A 22,567-nucleotide genomic window follows, 5' to 3' on the forward strand; every position below is an offset into this window, starting at 1 on the left:
GACAGACAGACACAGACAGACAGACACCGACCGACACAGACAGACACAGACAGACACAGACAGACACAGACAGGACAGACAGACACAGACTGGACAGACAGACACAGACAGGACAGACAGACACAGACAGGACAGACAGACACAGACAGGACAGACAGACACAGACAGGACAGACAGACACAGACAGGCACAGACAGACACAGACAGACACACACACACAGACAGACACAGACACAGACAGACACACACAGACAGACACACACAGACACGGCACAGACACACACAGACAGACACACACAGACTCGGCACAAACAGACACAGGCAGACACACACAGCAGACACAGACAGACACAGACAGATACAGACAGACACACACAGACAGACACGGCACAAACAGACACAGACAGACACAGGCAGACACAGACAGACACAGGCAGACACAGACAGACACAGACAGACACAGACAGACAGACACAGACAGACAGACACATACAGGCAGACAAAGACAGACACAGACAGACAGACAAAGACAAACACAGACAGACAGACACAGACAGACAGACAAAGACAAACACAGACAGACACGGCACAGACACACACACACACAGACACACACACACACACAGACAGACACGGCGCAGACACAGGCAGACACAGACAGACACAGACAGACACAGACAGACAGGCACAGACACACAGACAGACACACACAGACAGACACAGACACAGACAGACACAGACAGACACACACAGACACACACAGACACGGCACAAACAGACACAGACAGACACAGGCAGACACACAAGGGCAGACATAGACAGACAGACACAGACAGACACAGACAGACAGACACAGACAGACAGACAGACACAGACAGACACAGACAGACACAGACAGACAGACAGACAGACAGACATAGACAGACAAAGACAGACAAAGACAGACAGACACAGACAGACAGACACAGACAGACAGACACAGAATGACAGACACAGACAGACAGACACAGACAGACAGACACAGACAGACAGACACAGACCGACACAAACCGACACAGACCGACACAGACAGACACAGACAGACACAGACAGACACAGACAGACAGACATAGACAGACAGACACAGACAGACACAGACAGACAAAGACAGACAGACAGACACAGACAGACAGACACAGACAGACAGACACAGACAGACAGACACAGACAGACAGACACAGACAGACAGACACAGACAGACAGACACACACAGACAGACACACACAGACAGACACACACAGACACACACAGACAGACACAGACAGACAGTCACAGACAGACAGACACAGACAGGCAGACACATACAGGCAGACAAAGACAGACACAGACAGACAGACAGACACAGACAGACAGACACAGACAGACAGACACAAACAGACAGACACAGACAGACACAGACAGACACAGACACACACAGACAGACACAGACAGACACACACAGACACACAGACAGACACACACAGACAGACACAGACAGACAGACACAGACAGACACAGACAGACAGTCACAGACAGACAGACACAGACAGGCAGACACTCACAGACAGACACTCACAGACAGACACACACAGACAGACACAGACAGACACAGACAGACAGACACACACAGACAGACACAGACAGACAGACACAGACAGACAGACAGACACAGACAGACAGACACAGACAGACAGATACAGACAGACACAGACAGACACAGGCAGACAGACACAGACAGACAGACACAGACAGACAGACATAGACAGACAGACATAGACAGACAGACAGACACAGACAGGCAGACAAAGACAGACACATACAGGCAGACAAAGACAAACACAGACAGACAGACACAGACAGACACGGCACAGAAAGACACGGCACAGACACACACACACAGACACACACAGACACACACACAGACAGACACGACGCAGACACAGGCAGACACACACAGGCAGACACAGAAAGACACACACAGACACACACAGACACGGCACAAACAGACACAGACAGGCACACACAGCAGACACAGACAGACACAGACAGACAGACACAGACAGACACAGACAGACAGACAGACAGACACACACAGACAGACACACACAGACACACACAGACAGGCAGACAAAGACAGACAAAGACAGACAGACAGACACAGAACAGACAGACATACACACAAAGACACCGACACACACAGACACACACAGACACACACAGACACACACAGACAGACACAGACAGACACAGACAGACAGACAGACACAGACAGACACAGACAGACACACACAGACAGACAGACACAGACAGACAGACAGACACTCACAGACAGACACTCACAGACACAGACAGACAGACACAGACAGACAGACACAGACAGACAGACACAGACAGACACAGACAGACAGATACAGACAGACAGATACAGACAAACACAGACAGACAGACACAGACAGACACGACACACACACACACACACACACACACACACACACACACAGACATAGACAGACACAGACAGACACAGACAGACACAGACAGACAGACACAGACAGACAGACACAGACAGACAGACACAGACAGACAGACACAGACAGACAGACAGACACAGACAGACAGACACAGACAGACAGACACAGACAGACAGACACAGACAGACAGACACAGACAGACAGATACAGACAGACACAAACTGGCACACACAGACAGACACAGACAGACAGACACACACAGACAGACAGACACACACAGACAGACAGACACAGACAGACACAGACAGACACAGACAGACACAGACAGACACGGTGCAGACACAGGCAGACACACACAGGCAGACACAGGCAGACACACACAGACAGACACAGACAGACACACACAGACAGACACACACAGACAGACACACACAGACAGACACACACAGACAGACACACACAGACAGACAGACACAGACAGACAGACACACACAGACAGACACACACAGACAGACAGACACGGCACAGACACAGCACAGACACACACAGGCAGAGATACACAGCACAGACACACACAGGCAGACACACACAGGCAGACACAGACAGACACAGACAGACACAGACACACAGACACACAAAGGCAGACACAGACAGACACACACAGCAGACACAGACAGATACAGACAGACACACACACAGACAGACACACACAGACACGGCACAGACAGATACAGACAGACACACACACAGACACGGCACAGACAGACACAGGCAGACACAGGCAGACACACACAGGCACACACAGGCAGACACAGACAGACACAGACAGACAGACACAGACAGACAGACAGACACAGACAGACACAGACAGACACAGACAGACACAGACAGACACAGACAGACAGACAGACACAGACAGACAGACACAGACAGACACAGACAGACACAGACAGACAGACACAGACAGACACAGACAGACACAGACAGACACAGACAGACAGACACAGACAGACAGACAGACAGACACAGACAGACAGACACAGACAGACAGACACAGACAGACAGACACAGACAGACAGACACAGACAGACAAAGACAGACAGACAGACACAGACAGACAGACACAGACACACACAGACACACACAGACAGACAGACACTGACAGACAGACAGACAGACACAGACAGACAGACACAGACAGACAGACAGACAGACAGACAGACACAGACAGACAGACACACACAGACAGACAGACACTGACAGACAGACAGACAGACACAGACAGACAGACACAGACAGACAGACAGACAGACAGACACAGACAGACAGACACACACAGACAGACACACACAGACAGACACACACAGACAGACACACACAGACAGACACACACAGACAGACACACACAGACAGACACACACAGACACACACAGACAGACAGACACTGACAGACACACACAGACACACACAGACAGACAGACACTGACAGACAGACACATACAGGCAGACACAGACAGACAGACACAAACAGACAGACACAGACAGACACAGACAGACACAGACAGACACAGACAGACACACACAGACACACACAGACACACACACACAGACACACACAGACAGACACACACAGACAGACACACACAGACAGACACACACAGACAGACACACACAGACAGACACACACAGACAGACACAGACAGACAGACACAGACAGACAGACACAGAAAGACAAACACAGACAGACAGACAGACACAGACAGACAGACACAGACAGACAAAGACAGACAGACAGACAGACACAGACAGACACAGACAGACATACACAGATATACACAGAGAGACATACACAGACAGACACAGGCAGACACACAGACACGGCACAGACATGGCACAGATACACACAGGCAGGCAGACACAGACAGACACGGCACAGACACAGACACGGGCAGACACACACAGGCAGACTCGGGCACAGACACGACAGACACAGACAGAAACAGACAGACACACAAGGGCAGACACTCACAGACAGACACTCACAGACAGACACTCACAGACAGACACTCACAGACAGACACTCACAGGCAGACACTCACAGGCAGACACAGACAGACACAGACAGACAGACACAGACAGACAGAGACAGACTGACAGACACAGACAAACACAGACAGACACAGACAGACACAGACAGACAGACAGACACAGACAGACACAGACAGACAGACAGACACAGACAGACACAGACAGACAGACAGACACAGACAGACACAGACAGACAGACACAGACAGACAGACACAGACAGACAGACACAGACACAGACAGACACAGACAGACACAGACAGACAAAGACAGACAGACAGACACAGACAGACACAGACAGACAGACAGACACAGACAGACAGACAGACACAGACAGACAGACAGACACAGACAGACAGACACAGACAGACAGACAGACACAGACAGACAGACACAGACAGACAAAGACAGACAGACAGACACAGACAGACACAGACAGACAGACAGACAGACACAGACAGACAGACACAGACAGACAGACAGACAGACACAGACAGACACACACAGACAGACACAGACAGACAGACACAGACAGACACAGACAGACAGACAGACACAGACAGACACACACAGACAGACACAGACCGACACAGACAGACACAGACAGACACAGACAGACAGACAGACACAGACAGACACAGACAGACAGACAGACACAGACAGACAGACACAGACAGACAGACACAGACAGACAGACAGACAGACACAGACAGACAGACACAGACAGACAAAGACAGACAGACAAAGACAGACAGACAAAGACACACACAGACAGACACACACAGACAGACAGACACTGACAGACAGACACTGACAGACAGACACAGACAGACAGACACAGACAGACAGACACAGACAGACAGACACATACAGACACAGACAGACAGACAGACACAGACAGACACAGACAGACAGACACAGACAGACAGACACAGACAGACACAGACAGACAGACACAGACAGACAGACAGACACAGACAGACAGACACAGACAGACAGACACAGACAGACAGAGACAGACAGACACAGACAGACAGACAGACAGACACAGACAGACACTGACAGACAGACAGACACAGACAGACACTGACAGACAGACACACACAGACAGACACACACAGACAGACACACACAGACAGACACACACAGACAGACACACACAGACAGACAGACACTGACAGACAGACACATACAGGCAGACAAAGACAGACACAGACAGACAGACAAAGACAGACACAGACAGACAGACAGACACAGACAGACAGACACAGACAGACAGACACAAACAGACAGACACAGACAGACACAGACAGACACACACAGACACACACAGACACACACAGACACACAGACAGACACAGACAGACACAGACAGACAGACAGACACAGACAGACACAGACAGACACAGACAGACACAGACAGACACAGACAGACAAAGACAGACAGACACAGACAGACAGACAGACACAGACAGACAGACAGACACAGACAGACACAGACAGACAGACACAGACAGACAGACAGACACAGACAGACAAAGACAGACACATACTGGCAGACAAAGACAGACACATACAGGCAGACAAAGACAGACACATACAGACAAAGACAGACAAAGACAGACAGACAGACACAGACAGACAAAGACAGACACAGAATGACAGACACAGAATGACAGACACAGAATGACAGACACAGACAGACAGACACAGACAGACAGACACAGACAGACAGACAGACACAGACAGACAGACACAGACAGACAGACACAGACAGACAGACACCGACCGACACAGACAGACACAGACAGACACAGACAGACACAGACAGGACAGACAGACACAGACTGGACAGACAGACACAGACAGGACAGACAGACACAGACAGGACAGACAGACACAGACAGGACAGACAGACACAGACAGGACAGACAGACACAGACAGGCACAGACAGACACAGACAGACACACACACACAGACAGACACAGACACAGACAGACACACACAGACAGACACACACAGACACGGCACAGACACACACAGACAGACACACACAGACTCGGCACAAACAGACACAGGCAGACACACACAGCAGACACAGACAGACACAGACAGATACAGACAGACACACACAGACAGACACGGCACAAACAGACACAGACAGACACAGGCAGACACAGACAGACACAGGCAGACACAGACAGACACAGACAGACACAGACAGACAGACACAGACAGACAGACACATACAGGCAGACAAAGACAGACACAGACAGACAGACAAAGACAAACACAGACAGACAGACACAGACAGACAGACAAAGACAAACACAGACAGACACGGCACAGACACACACACACACAGACACACACACACACACAGACAGACACGGCGCAGACACAGGCAGACACAGACAGACACAGACAGACACAGACAGACAGGCACAGACACACAGACAGACACACACAGACAGACACAGACACAGACAGACACAGACAGACACACACAGACACACACAGACACGGCACAAACAGACACAGACAGACACAGGCAGACACACAAGGGCAGACATAGACAGACAGACACAGACAGACACAGACAGACAGACACAGACAGACAGACAGACACAGACAGACACAGACAGACACAGACAGACAGACAGACAGACAGACATAGACAGACAAAGACAGACAAAGACAGACAGACACAGACAGACAGACACAGACAGACAGACACAGAATGACAGACACAGACAGACAGACACAGACAGACAGACACAGACAGACAGACACAGACCGACACAAACCGACACAGACCGACACAGACAGACACAGACAGACACAGACAGACACAGACAGACAGACATAGACAGACAGACACAGACAGACACAGACAGACAAAGACAGACAGACAGACACAGACAGACAGACACAGACAGACAGACACAGACAGACAGACACAGACAGACAGACACAGACAGACAGACACACACAGACAGACACACACAGACAGACACACACAGACACACACAGACAGACACAGACAGACAGTCACAGACAGACAGACACAGACAGGCAGACACATACAGGCAGACAAAGACAGACACAGACAGACAGACAGACACAGACAGACAGACACAGACAGACAGACACAAACAGACAGACACAGACAGACACAGACAGACACAGACACACACAGACAGACACAGACAGACACACACAGACACACAGACAGACACACACAGACAGACACAGACAGACAGACACAGACAGACACAGACAGACAGACAGTCACAGACAGACAGACACAGACAGGCAGACACTCACAGACAGACACTCACAGACAGACACACACAGACAGACACAGACAGACACAGACAGACAGACACACACAGACAGACACAGACAGACAGACACAGACAGACAGACAGACACAGACAGACAGACACAGACAGACAGATACAGACAGACACAGACAGACACAGGCAGACAGACACAGACAGACAGACACAGACAGACAGACATAGACAGACAGACATAGACAGACAGACAGACACAGACAGGCAGACAAAGACAGACACATACAGGCAGACAAAGACAAACACAGACAGACAGACACAGACAGACACGGCACAGAAAGACACGGCACAGACACACACACACAGACACACACAGACACACACACAGACAGACACGACGCAGACACAGGCAGACACACACAGGCAGACACAGAAAGACACACAAAGGCAGACACAGACAGACACAGACAGACAGGCACAGAGACACAGACACACAGACACAGACAGACACAGGCAGACACACACAGCAGACACAGACAGACACAGACAGATACAGACAGACACACACACAGACATGGCACAGACAGACACAGGCAGACACACACAGGCAGACACACACAGGCAGACACACACAGGCAGACACATACAGGCAGACAAAGACAGACACAGACAGACACAGACAGACAGACAAAGACAAACACAGACAGACAGACAAAGACAAACACAGACAGACAGACACAGACAGACACGGCACAGACACACACACACACACAGACAGACACGGCGCAGACACAGGCAGACACACACAGGCAGACACAGAAAGACACACACACACACAGACAGACACAGACACAGACAGACACACACAGACACACACAGACACGGCACAAACAGACACAGGCAGACACAGGCAGACACAGGCAGACACAGACAGACAGACACATACAGGCAGACAAAGACAGACACAGACAGACAGACAAAGACAAACACAGACAGACAGACAAAGACAAACACAGACAGACAGACACAGACAGACACGGCACAGACACACACACACAGACACACACACACACACACAGACAGACACGGCGCAGACACAGGCAGACACACACAGGCAGACACACACAGGCAGACACAGACAGACACAGACAGACAGACACAGACAGACAGACACAGACAGACAGACACAGACAGACACAGACAGACAGACACAGACAGACAGACACAGACAGACAGACAGACAGACAGACACAGACAGACAGACACAGACAGACAGACACAGACAGACAGACAGACACCGACAGACAGACACCGACAGACAGACACCGACAGACAGACACCGACAGACAGACACAGACAGACACAGACAGACACAGACAGACACAGACAGACACAGACAGACAGACACAGACAGACAGACAGACACAGACAGACAGACACAGACAGACACAGACAGACAGACACAGACAGACAGACACAGACAGACAGACACAGACAGACAGACAGACACAGACAGACAGACACAGACAGACACAGACAGACAGACACAGACAGACAGACACAGACAGACAGACACACACAGACAGACACACACAGACAGACACACACAGACAGACACACACAGACAGACATAGGCAGACACACAGACACGGCAAAGACACACACAGGCAGACACACACAGGCAGGCAGACACAGACATGGGCAGACACACACAGGCAGACACAGGCACAGACACAGACAGACACAGACAGACACAGACTGACAGACACATGCAGACACGGCACAGGCACACACAGGCAGACACACAGATGCACACAGGCAGGCGCACACAGACACACACACAGGCACACACACACACACACACATACAGGCAGACACACAGACACACACAGGCAGACACTGCACAGACAGACACAGACAAAGGCAGACACAGACAGACACACAAAGGCAGATACAGACAGACACGGCATAGACACGGCACAGACATGATACACACACACACACAGACACACACACACACAGACAGACACAGACACGGCGCAGACACAGGCAGACACAGACAGACAGACTGGCACAGACAGGCACAGACATACAGACACACACACAGACACAGATAGGCACAGACACAGATGGACAGACAGACACAAGCAGACACAGACAGACACACACAGACACACACACACAGACAGACACATACAGACACGGCACAGACGGACACAGACAGACAGACACAGACACAGGCAGACTCAGACAGATACGGCACAGACGGACACAGACAGACACAGAGAGACAGACACAGACACACACAGACACAGGCAGACTCAGACAGACACACACAGAAACGGCAAAGACACAGCACAGACAGACACAGACTGGCACACACAGACAGACACACACAGACAGACACACACAGACAGACAGACACAGACAGACACAGACAGAGAGACACAGACACACAAAGGCAGACAGACACAGACAGACACGGCACAGACACAGCACAGACACACACAGGCAGAGATACACAGGCAGACACACACAGGCAGACACTCACAGACAGACACAGACAGACACAGACACACAGACACACAAAGGCAGACACAGACAGACACAAACAGATACAGACAGACACACACACAGACAGACACACACAGACACGGCACAGACAGACACAGGCAGATACACAGACACACACAGGCACACAAAGGCAGACACAGACAGACATACACAGATATACACAGAGAGACACAGGCAGACACACAGACACGGCACAGACATGGCACAGATACACACAGGCAGGCAGACACAGACAGACACGGCACAGACACAGACACGGGCAGACACACACAGGCAGACTCAGGCACAGACACGACAGACACAGACAGAAACAGACAGACACACAAGGGCAGACACAGATAGACAGATACAGACAGACACATGCAGACATGGCACAGACACGGCACAGGCACACACTGATGCACACAGGCAGACGCACACAGGCAGGCGCACACAGGCAGACACCCACAGGCAGACACCCACAGACAGACACCCGCAGACAGACACCCGCAGACAGACACCCGCAGACAGACACCCGCAGACAGACACCCGCAGACAGACACCCGCAGACAGACACCCGCAGACAGACACCCGCAGACAGACACCCGCAGACAGACACCCGCAGACAGACACCCGCAGACAGACACCCGCAGACAGACACCCGCAGACAGACACCCGCAGACACACACACAGGCAGATACACAGACACACACAGGCAGACACAGACAGACACGGCACAGACAGACACAGACAGACACGGCACAGACAGACACAGACAGACACGGCACAGACAGACACAGACAGACACGGCACAGACAGACACAGACAGACACGGCACAGACAGACACAGACAGACACGGCACAGACAGACACGGCACAGACAGACACGGCACAGACAGACACGGCACAGACAGACAGGCACGCACAGACACAGACAGACAGACACAGGCACACACAGACAGACAAACAGACACAGACAGACAGACACACACAGACACACACAGGCACGGCACAGACGCACAGGCAGACGCACAGGCAGACGCTCAGGCAGACGCACAGGCAGACGCACAGACACACACACACAGACACACACACACAGACACACACACACAGACACACACACACACAGACACACAGACACAAACAGACAGACACAGACTGCACACACAGACAGGCAGACACAGACAGACACACGCAGACACACACACGCAGACAGACACACGCAGACAGACACACGCAGACAGACACACACAGACAGACACACGCAGACCGACACACGCAGACCGACACACACAGGCAGACACACACAGATAGGCAGACACAGACACACACAGACAGACAGACACACAGACAGATACAGACACACAGACACACACAGACAGATACAGACACGGCACAGACAGGCACAGACAGGCACAGACAGGCACAGACAGGCACAGGCAGACAGACACAGACAGACACAGACAGACACAGACAGACACAGACAGACACAGACAGACACAGACACAGACAGACACAGACAGACAGACAGACACACACAGACAGACACACACAGACAGACACACACAGACAGACATAGGCAGACACACAGACACGGCAAAGACACACACAGGCAGACACACACAGGCAGGCAGACACAGACATGGGCAGACACACACAGGCAGACACAGGCACAGACACAGACAGACACAGACAGACACAGACAGACAGACACATGCAGACACGGCACAGACACGGCACAGGCACACACAGGCAGACACACAGGCGCACACAGACACACACACAGGCACACACACACACACACATACAGGCAGACACACAGACACACACAGGCAGACACTGCACAGACAGACACAGACAAAGGCAGACACAGACAGACACACAAAGGCAGATACAGACAGACACGGCATAGACACGGCACAGACATGATACACACACACACACAGACACACACACACACAGACAGACACAGACACGGCGCAGACACAGGCAGACACAGACAGACAGACTGGCACAGACAGGCACAGACATACAGACACACACACAGACACAGATAGGCACAGACACAGACGGACAGACAGACACAAGCAGACACAGACACACACACACAGACAGACACATACAGACACGGCACAGACGGACACAGACAGACAGACACAGACACAGGCAGACTCAGACAGATACGGCACAGACGGACACAGACAGACACAGAGAGACAGACACAGACACACACAGACACAGGCAGACTCAGACAGACACACACAGAAACGGCAAAGACACAGCACAGACTGGCACACACAGACAGACACACACAGACAGACAGACACAGAGAGACAGACACAGACAGACACAGACAGAGAGACACAGACACACAAAGGCAGACAGACACAGACAGACACGGCACAGACACGGCACAGACACAGCACAGACACACACAGGCAGAGATACACAGGCAGACACACACAGGCAGACACTCACAGACAGACACAGACAGACACAGACACACAGACACACAAAGGCAGACACAGACAGACACACACAGCAGACACAAACAGATACAGACAGACACACACACAGACAGACACACACAGACACGGCACAGACAGACACAGGCAGATACACAGACACACACAGGCACACAAAGGCAGACACAGACAGACATACACAGATATACACAGAGAGACACAGGCAGACACACAGACACGGCACAGACATGGCACAGATACACACAGGCAGGCAGACACAGACAGACACGGCACAGACACAGACACGGGCAGACACACACAGGCAGACTCAGGCACAGACACGACAGACACAGACAGAAACAGACAGACACACAAGGGCAGACACAGATAGACAGATACAGACAGACACATGCAGACATGGCACAGACACGGCACAGGCACACACAGATGCACACAGGCAGACGCACACAGGCAGGCGCACACAGGCAGACACCCACAGGCAGACATCCACAGGCAGACACCCACAGGCAGACACCCGCAGACAGACACCCGCAGACAGACACCCGCAGACAGACACCCGCAGACAGACACCCGCAGACAGACACCCGCAGACAGACACCCGCAGACAGACACCCGCAGACAGACACCCGCAGACAGACACCCGCAGACAGACACCCGCAGACAGACACCCGCAGACAGACACCCGCAGACAGACACCCGCAGACAGACACCCGCAGACAGACACCCGCAGACAGACACCCGCAGACAGACACCCGCAGACAGACACCCGCAGACAGACACCCGCAGACAGACACCCGCAGACAGACACCCGCAGACAGACACCCGCAGACAGACACCCGCAGACAGACACCCGCAGACAGACACCCGCAGACAGACACCCGCAGACAGACACCCGCAGACAGACACCCGCAGACAGACACCCGCAGACAGACACAGGCAGACAGACACAGGCAGACACACACACAGGCAGATACACACACAGGCAGATACACAGACACACACGGCACAGACAGACACGGCACAGACACGGCACAGACAGACACGGCACAGACACGGCACAGACAGACACGGCACAGACAGACAGGCACGCACAGACAGACAAACAGACACAGACAGACAAACAGACACAGACAGACAGACACACACAGACACACACAGGCACACAGACACACACAGACACCGACAGACACACACAGACACCGACAGACACAGACAGACACACAGAGGCAGACAGACACAGACAGACAGACACAGACAGACAGACACACACAGACAGACACACACTCACAGACACACACAGACACAGCTATTCACAGACACAGACGGACAGACAGACACAGACAGGCACACACAAACACACACAGACACGGCAAAGACACGGCACAGACAGACACAAACTGGCAAACACAGACTGACACAGACAGAGAGACACAGACACACAAAGGCAGACAGACACAGACAGACACGGCACAGACACGGCACCGACACACACAGGCAGACACTCACAGGCAGACACAGACAGACACACAAAGGCAGACACAGACAGACAGACACAGACACACAGACAGACACACACACAGAGACACACACAGACAGACACACACAGACAGACACAAGACACAGAGGCACAGGCAGACGCACAGACACACACACACAGACACACGCACACAGACACACACAGACACAGACAGACAGGCACGCACAGACAGACAGGCACACACAGACACAGACAGACAGACACAGGCACACACAGACAGACAAACAGACACAGACAGACAGACACAGACAGACACACACAGGCACACAGACACACACAGGAACACAGACACACACAGACACCGACAGACACACACAGACACCGACAGACACAGACAGACACACAGAGGCAGACAGACACAGACAGACAGACACACACAGACAGACAGACACAGACAAACAGGCAGACACACAGACAGACAGACAGACACAGACAGACAGACAGACAGACACAGACATACAGACACACACAGGCAGACACACACAGGCAGACACACACAGGCAGACACACACAGACAGGCAGACAGATACAGACACGGCACAGGCACACACAGGCAGACAGACACAGACAGACAGACACACAGACACACACACAGACACGGCACAGACGCACAGGCAGACGCACAGGCAGACGCTCAGGCAGACGCTCAGGCAGACGCACAGGCAGACGCACAGACACACACACAGACACACACACAGACACACACACACAGACACACACACACACACACAGACACACACACACACAGACACACAGACACAAACAGACAGACACAGACTGCACACACAGACAGGCAGACACAGACAGACACACGCAGACAGACACACGCAGACAGACACACGCAGACAGACACACGCAGACCGACACACGCAGACCGACACACACAGTCAGACACACACAGGCAGACACACACAGATAGGCAGACACACACAGACAGACAGACACACAGACAGATACAGACACACAGACACACACAGACAGATACAGACACGGCACAGACAGGCACAGACAGGCACAGACAGGCACAGGCAGACACAGGCACAGACAGACACAGATAGACAGACACAGAAAGACAGGCACAGACAGGCACACACAGACACAGACTGACACAGACACACACAGACAGACACAGACAGACACACACAGACAGACACAGAGAGACACAGAGAGACAGACACACACAGACAGACACAGAGAGACAGACAGACACAGAGAGACAGACAGACACAGAGAGACAGACAGACACAGAGAGACAGACAGACACAGAGAGACAGACAGACACAGAGAGACAGACAGACACAGAGAGACAGGCAGACACAGAGAGACAGGCAGACACAGAGAGACAGACAGACACAGAGAGACAGACAGACACAGAGAGACAGACAGACACAGAGAGACAGACAGACACAGAGGGACAGACAGACACAGAGAGACAGACAGACACAGAGAGACAGACAGACACAGAGAGACAGACAGACACAGAGAGACAGACAGACACAGAGAGACAGACAGACACAGAGAGACAGACAGACACAGAGAGACAGACAGACACAGAGAGACAGACAGACACAGACAGACACAGAGAGACAGGCACAGAGAGACAGGCACAGAGAGACAGGCACAGAGAGACAGGCACAGACAGACAGGCACAGACAGACAGGCACAGACAGACAGGCACAGACAGACAGGCACAGACAGACAGGCACAGACAGACAGGCACGGACAGACAGACAGGCACGCACAGGCACACAGACACACAGACACACAGACACACAGACACATAGACACACAGACACACAGACACACACACACACACACACACACACACACACACACACACACACACACACACACACACACACACACACACACACACACACACACACACACACACACACACACACACACACAGACACACACACAGACACACACAGACAGACAGACACAGGCACACACACACAGACACACACAGACAGACACAGGCACACAGACACACAAAGACAGACACACGCACACAGACACACAAAGACAGACACACGCACACAGACACACACAGACAGACACAGAGACACAGACAGACAGACACAGAGACACAGACAGACAGACACAGAGACACACACAGACAGACACAGACAGACAGAGACATACATACATACAGTACATACACACACACACACACACACACATACATACACAGACACACACACATTCTGTACACACATATGGACAGAAACACATACGACAGAAACACATACGGATACAGACAGCGCCTATCCAGCCTATGACACGCCCGCTCCCGTAATAGCCACGCCCCCTCACTCCTGCTCTAATAATTTTGCAGGACAGCGATCGCTCATGCTTGGAGAGCTGGTGACATTACAGCTCTACAAGCATGAGCTCAGCGGCAGCGTGGACTCAGCCTAAGAGTAGTGGTAGCATCAGTGATGGTAAAGATCATTACAAGTAACTAAATCTTCCTACCCAATCCTCTTTGTTCCTCCCCCGTCTCACCCTCAATTCAATCGGGCAATTTTTTTTATTTTTGCAATTTATTTTATTTTTCAGATTGAAGCAGGGGGTATCTATAGCTGCACCCCGTTCATTCCAGCTCTGGGGACCCCCTGCTTCCAAAGATACAGACCTACAAAGAGTTTCAAAGCTTGCAGGCCAATAGAACGACGTGATGTCATCAGGTGCGGCTTCCTATTGGCCCGCGTGAAGCGAGAGCTTTAAACTTTGCAGAGATACTGGCACCCCCTTCGGAGGTCTGTATCTCTGGAAGCGGGCGTACCCTGGGGCTTAAATTAACGAGATTCAGCTCTGGAAACCCCCTGCTTCAAGCCTATGTTTAAATATATTACAAACAATTGCACGGATTGCTCCTTTATGTTAATACTAATGATCATTTATTTAAAAGTAATGATTTTTTTGTTATATAGGGCTGCTATGAGCTGGTCACTAACTTTATGGAGACTAACATGGGAATCATAGCTGGTGTGGCTTTTGGAATTGCATTCTCACAGGTACTATATACATATTGCTTCAATTATTGCAGGCATGATTTATTTTATCTCTTTTCTTGAAGGTGTTATTTTTAGCTCGACTTTTCCATCGGTTTTTTTTGTTTTGTTTCTTTCTTTTTGATGAGTATTGTATGCAATGGGCTCAACACATGTAAATACAGTGCAATAAATCAAGATGTTTGAGTTCACAACAGATGAATATCACTTGGCACAGAAGACATATGGTAGCAGTTTTGGTTTTAAATGCACAAGCTTTGAGGTTTGATCACAGCCTCAGCCATTTACAATCTTGAACAAACCCGTTAATGTTCTGTGACACATCTTGCATACCTATTGAATGACTATTGTAAAATTAATACTGTACCTGTATATCATTGTTACTTTCTCTTCTTTGTCTTTTCATTGGCTGCATGCAATCTGGAATACTAGAAATATGTTAGTTTATGTAACGCTTGCGCTCACCACGAACAAGGCGGGACCCCGGTACTGAGTTGGGAAAGTATTAGACTGTGCACCGACAGCAACGGGGGCACGCCTGGAGGGTGGATAGTCAAGATCGCCGGGTCTGGATTGGAGAGAGTGGGTTAGTCGTAGTACTTGCCGATGTCGTAGGTAGGTGCCAGGCGGGTAGTCGGAGTCCGGAGTGCCGTGGTCTAGGGTCGGAGCCAGGAGAGTAGTCGAGTGTCAGTTAGCTGTGGTCAGTGATGAAGAGCGGAAGGTCAGAGGCAAGCCGGGGTCAGTAATCCAGAGAGTGGTCCAAAGTCTAGCCAGGACAAGCAGCAACAAAGTACACACAGGAACAGGAACAAGGCAGGCACAAGGAAGTGGGAACACAAGGTCACCTATGACTATGCACAGCCAAAGAATGAGTGGGATGGCTGAGCATATATAGTGAGGGGAGACCAATAGAAGTGAGGGGAGGAGCAGGGGTGTCAGTATAACGGAGGCAGGGATAGGCTGTAGACGGTGCAGGAGACAGGTGAGGGCGATTAGAGTTGACAAGCAGCTGTGGAGCTGTGGAGCGGAGCATGCGCGTCACATGGGAAGACCATGCATCGCAAGCGGAGGGGTGGAGCCAAGCTCTATGGAATCCTTGAAAGCCCTGCGTGGGCGGGCGTGCTCTGTAAGTTGCGCAGGAGATTGCACAGCATGGGACAGAGAGGAAGCATTCCGTGGGGGACACGCTCTCAGGTTCCTTGGAGCTGAAGGCTGTACAGCAGGAGGTAAGGAGGGAGCGCGCCGTAAGGGACGTGTTCCCCGATTCCTTACAGTTTACACTCCAGAGGTGGCTATGAATACAACTACGTATGTATTTTCTTCGGCCCTGCAGTACTTTGAGTCCTGTAAAGGAACTTCTCAAGGAGAGAAAGATGCGTCGCACAGCACAAAAATAGATGAAGGCTGATGTGGGATAAAGATAAGCTTTATTTGCACAAGGTGCAAGCGAGTCCTCTTTACGCGTTTCGGCCTGGAAGGCCTTTGTCAAAAGTACTTTGAGTCCTATTGGGAGAAATGCGCTATATAAAGTTATTATTTAGTTATTGTATTGCTCACTTAACAAGAGCCGAGAGTCTCTTCAACATGGTCTTTTGTTCTAGATCTTGTAAGAAAAATATATGTTTAGCTAGATATTGTATCCTTTGTGGATCTGCTTATAAAAAATATTTTACTACCGTAACTTTTTATTTTATTGTATCGACTGAATACAAAAAAGCCTGAAGAAAAGAATACAAAAAAGCCTGAAGGTTTTTGTTTTGTGCAAAGAGCTTACAAATTGTATATTGTACAGACTTGGAGTGTCCTCTTGCTGGCTACTTGTAATCATTATCTAATCAAACTGTGTCAGTGTTGGAAGAAGCAGACCATAATTCCTTAAACCTGCTGACCTCCTCTTAAAACAGATGTCACATGTACTGTAGATGCCTAGCTAGCTGGACTTCCTGACTTACAATTTGCGTTTCGGTAATCATGAAAATAAGTAGCTTTATTTAGGCCAATTATGAAATAGATCTTCATCAACAGTGACTTATATGGCCTAAGCAGTTTCAAATTATGTGATTCAAAAATGGCTTAGTTTTAGAAATTTGCATTTTTTTTCCTCAATATAGAAGAAATGCGGATGCAGCATAATGTTTGTGTGGCCCCTTTAAAAAGGCCCACCCTAGTGAATTTTTACAAAAGGGCTTCTGACTCACCCCCCAATCACTTGAACTTTGGATCACTGCTGCAGAGTGGTCCCCCTGAGCTCACCGGTGGTTCCCGATGTCCTGGGATCCCCCAGTTCTGGAGCTCAGAATGACCTGGGGATGCAATATGGCTACCGGGGTCATGGCTTGCTCTGGCGGTCAATAGAAAAAAGACACAACATTCATTGGAAGATGATATTGCATCTTTCTGAAGCAGACCAGGTGGCCATCTTTGCAGTTAACCTCCACATTTGTGTGTATTTATATATGTAACACCCTTTCCCTACCCCCGAGGGAAACAGCAGATTACGTATTACGGTGCTAACCTGTTAGGATTACAGAAGGCCTAATCCTCCGCTCCTGGGGAGCCTGGGATGGGTGGTGCAGCGCCTCCACCCATGAGGATCGCAGCGTAGGTGGCATAGCCCCTCACAGGAACCGGTAAACCTATAGGGTATACCCCAAATAATCACAACAAGAATAAGGTATATGCAACAGTTTTTACTGTGGTCACACAGTATTCCCCATAACAGCACAGACAATCATAAACCAGCAGGTAACAATATAATAGTAATTGTCCCCCCACAGTACTGATGGTGCCCTGGGCACCTAGAACCCGGTGTCCGGCAGAACAACCCCTTCCCAAGTGTACAGTTGAGGGCAGCGCTACCCTCCCCTTGGCAATGTTGGTGCACTTATAACCTTCCAGCTTACAAACATGTAACCAGGGAATACTTCCAGCAGAAAGGTGACAGTAGGGTCGCACGCTGCAGGGTATCCGACAACAGCCCCTCTTGCCTCACGTCCGGCACGCTGTGCGGTGATCCTCCCACTGGGGAAACTCCTTTCCCAGCTTAGGTCCTTCTCCGCCGATGTCGCTTACTATCAGGGTATAATGTACCAGGCCCTACAAGACTCTGCTTGGATGAAGGGACTACTTGGGGCCTAGGAGGAAGGGTTTGGCCTAGTCCAGGGGACTTGACTAGCTCCCTTGACACTACCTCCACCTTCGCAGGCTCCCTAAGGACTGAGCACGTCGCCTCCAGTCCACAGAGGAAATCCTGAACAGCCAGGATCTCCTCTTCCAGCAGCGCCAACCACAAGATGGCCGTCACCTCACACATAGTGCATTATGCACGTGACTGCGCCAACTACAACATGGCCGACGCAACTCACATGAACCATCCTGAGCGACAGGACTACTGCCAGGGAGAAGGCAAGGGAGGGTACAGTGTGTCAAAACTGACACAAAAACACGACAAATATCACTGGAACTGGGGACACTCTGCTTCAAGTAAGATGGAGACAAAATACAAGTTCCGGATTGCTTTAACTACTTTTCCTGAATGTTAACGCAAATGATTCCTCTTTTTAGTGATGCAAACAGAAGGGGAGGGTACCTGACAACATACAGCATAAGACGTGTGCCTCTAAGGTGTTACTCTTTTTGACGCACATTGTATGTCTACAGGGAACTATAGGAGTTAAATAGCCATTAATGAAAACAAAAAGTATTGCATATTCCAGGAATTTGGTATTTTGAATTTGGGAACTTTTTGTAGTCCGTAGAAAAGTGGTGAATATTGAACATTGGTGACCCACAGGAAGAAGCATAGATGGCAAATTGTCAACCCTCACCATCATTCGGTGCGATTTTAAGGTTTACCCATAACATCTTGCACGTTTGCAGGTATTTTGGGGGGGCTTTCACAAAATTCACCGGCTAGATGCAGCGTTTGGAGGATTGCTCATACAAGAAAAGAAAGATGCAAGTCAAGATTAAATTGTATACTGAAATATAAGCAGGGCTCATAAAATACCATTGAGGATCAGCAGGCAAAAGAAGAAGAAAAAGTAACTTGTCTATCACGTGTGGCCTTCATTGCGGGAAAGACTGTACAGGCAGTCCTCGGTTATCCGACACAATGCGTTACTCAAAATGGCGTTGGATAATGAGACGTTGTAAAGCGAAACACGTTTTCCCATGGGAACACTGTTTAAATGAAAGGTTCCGTTCCTGAAGGCATTTTTAATGCTAAAATACACAAAATATTTTACGCAGACAATAAGATATGCAGCATACACATAAATTATATAGTGTATATACTGTATTATATATATAATATAATATTTTATATAGTATAATATATATAATATATACACATAAACAACTTTGCAAAGTGTCGTAAGAGCGTTGGATAAGCCTTTTTGGCGTTGTAAAAATGAACATAGGTATGCATTGCATAGCGTGGCTAAGCCATTCGTTGTAAAGTGAAGCGTTGTAAAACGAGGATTGCCCGTACACTTCTATTCATGGCTCAAAAAATCCACTCACCCAAAATGAATGAAAAATTAATAGGTGACAATTGCTGAATAAGTGCGGGTAGAGAAGAACCACATTAGTGATATAATTTTCAATTACCTCTCTGCTTCCTGAAGTTGCACCCCATCATACCTTGCGTACCATTTTTGAATGGTTCTGTGGGGCAAATTTGGGAACAGAACGGTAAAACCTCTGCCACCAATGTGGTTCTTCTGCAAACAGCGCTCATTACCGCTATCTTTTTACGTATGCAGACAAGTGGATTGATCCCCAAGTACTGTATAAGTAGTATACAGTAGAGCTACCTTGCTCATTACAGAATATTTTACAGAAAAAGTGCTGGCAGTTCTAGTACTAAAGTGATTTAAATGCAGTAGCTTGGAAATGTACAATTTGACTGTAATCTCAGCAGGACTGTTGTGGAGAAAAAATATGCAGAAAAAATGAAATGGCAAATAACTTCAATCTTTGAGAGGGAGGTTTACAGATTGCCCCCTCAGGATATTGTGAGACGGTAAATCTTCTTCTAGAATGTACGTCTTGCTGCCTAGAAAATTTACTGTTTCAGGGACTTGAGAGGGCTT

General features: G+C 49.9%; 1 protein-coding gene across 1 annotated transcript in view; it reads left to right on the plus strand.

The window, feature by feature from the left end:
• Nucleotides 1–22,567, plus strand: part of TSPAN7 (tetraspanin 7) — a 494,015-nt gene that overhangs the window by 430,608 nt on the left and 40,840 nt on the right. Inside the window, exon 6 of the mRNA XM_075589681.1 lies at nucleotides 17,391–17,474. Coding sequence (XP_075445796.1) covers nucleotides 17,391–17,474 — 84 coding nt within the window. The remainder of the gene's footprint in view (nucleotides 1–17,390; nucleotides 17,475–22,567) is intronic.

This window comes from Ascaphus truei, chromosome 3 (assembly GCF_040206685.1).
Source record: "Ascaphus truei isolate aAscTru1 chromosome 3, aAscTru1.hap1, whole genome shotgun sequence".
Classification (NCBI taxonomy): domain Eukaryota; kingdom Metazoa; phylum Chordata; class Amphibia; order Anura; family Ascaphidae; genus Ascaphus; species Ascaphus truei.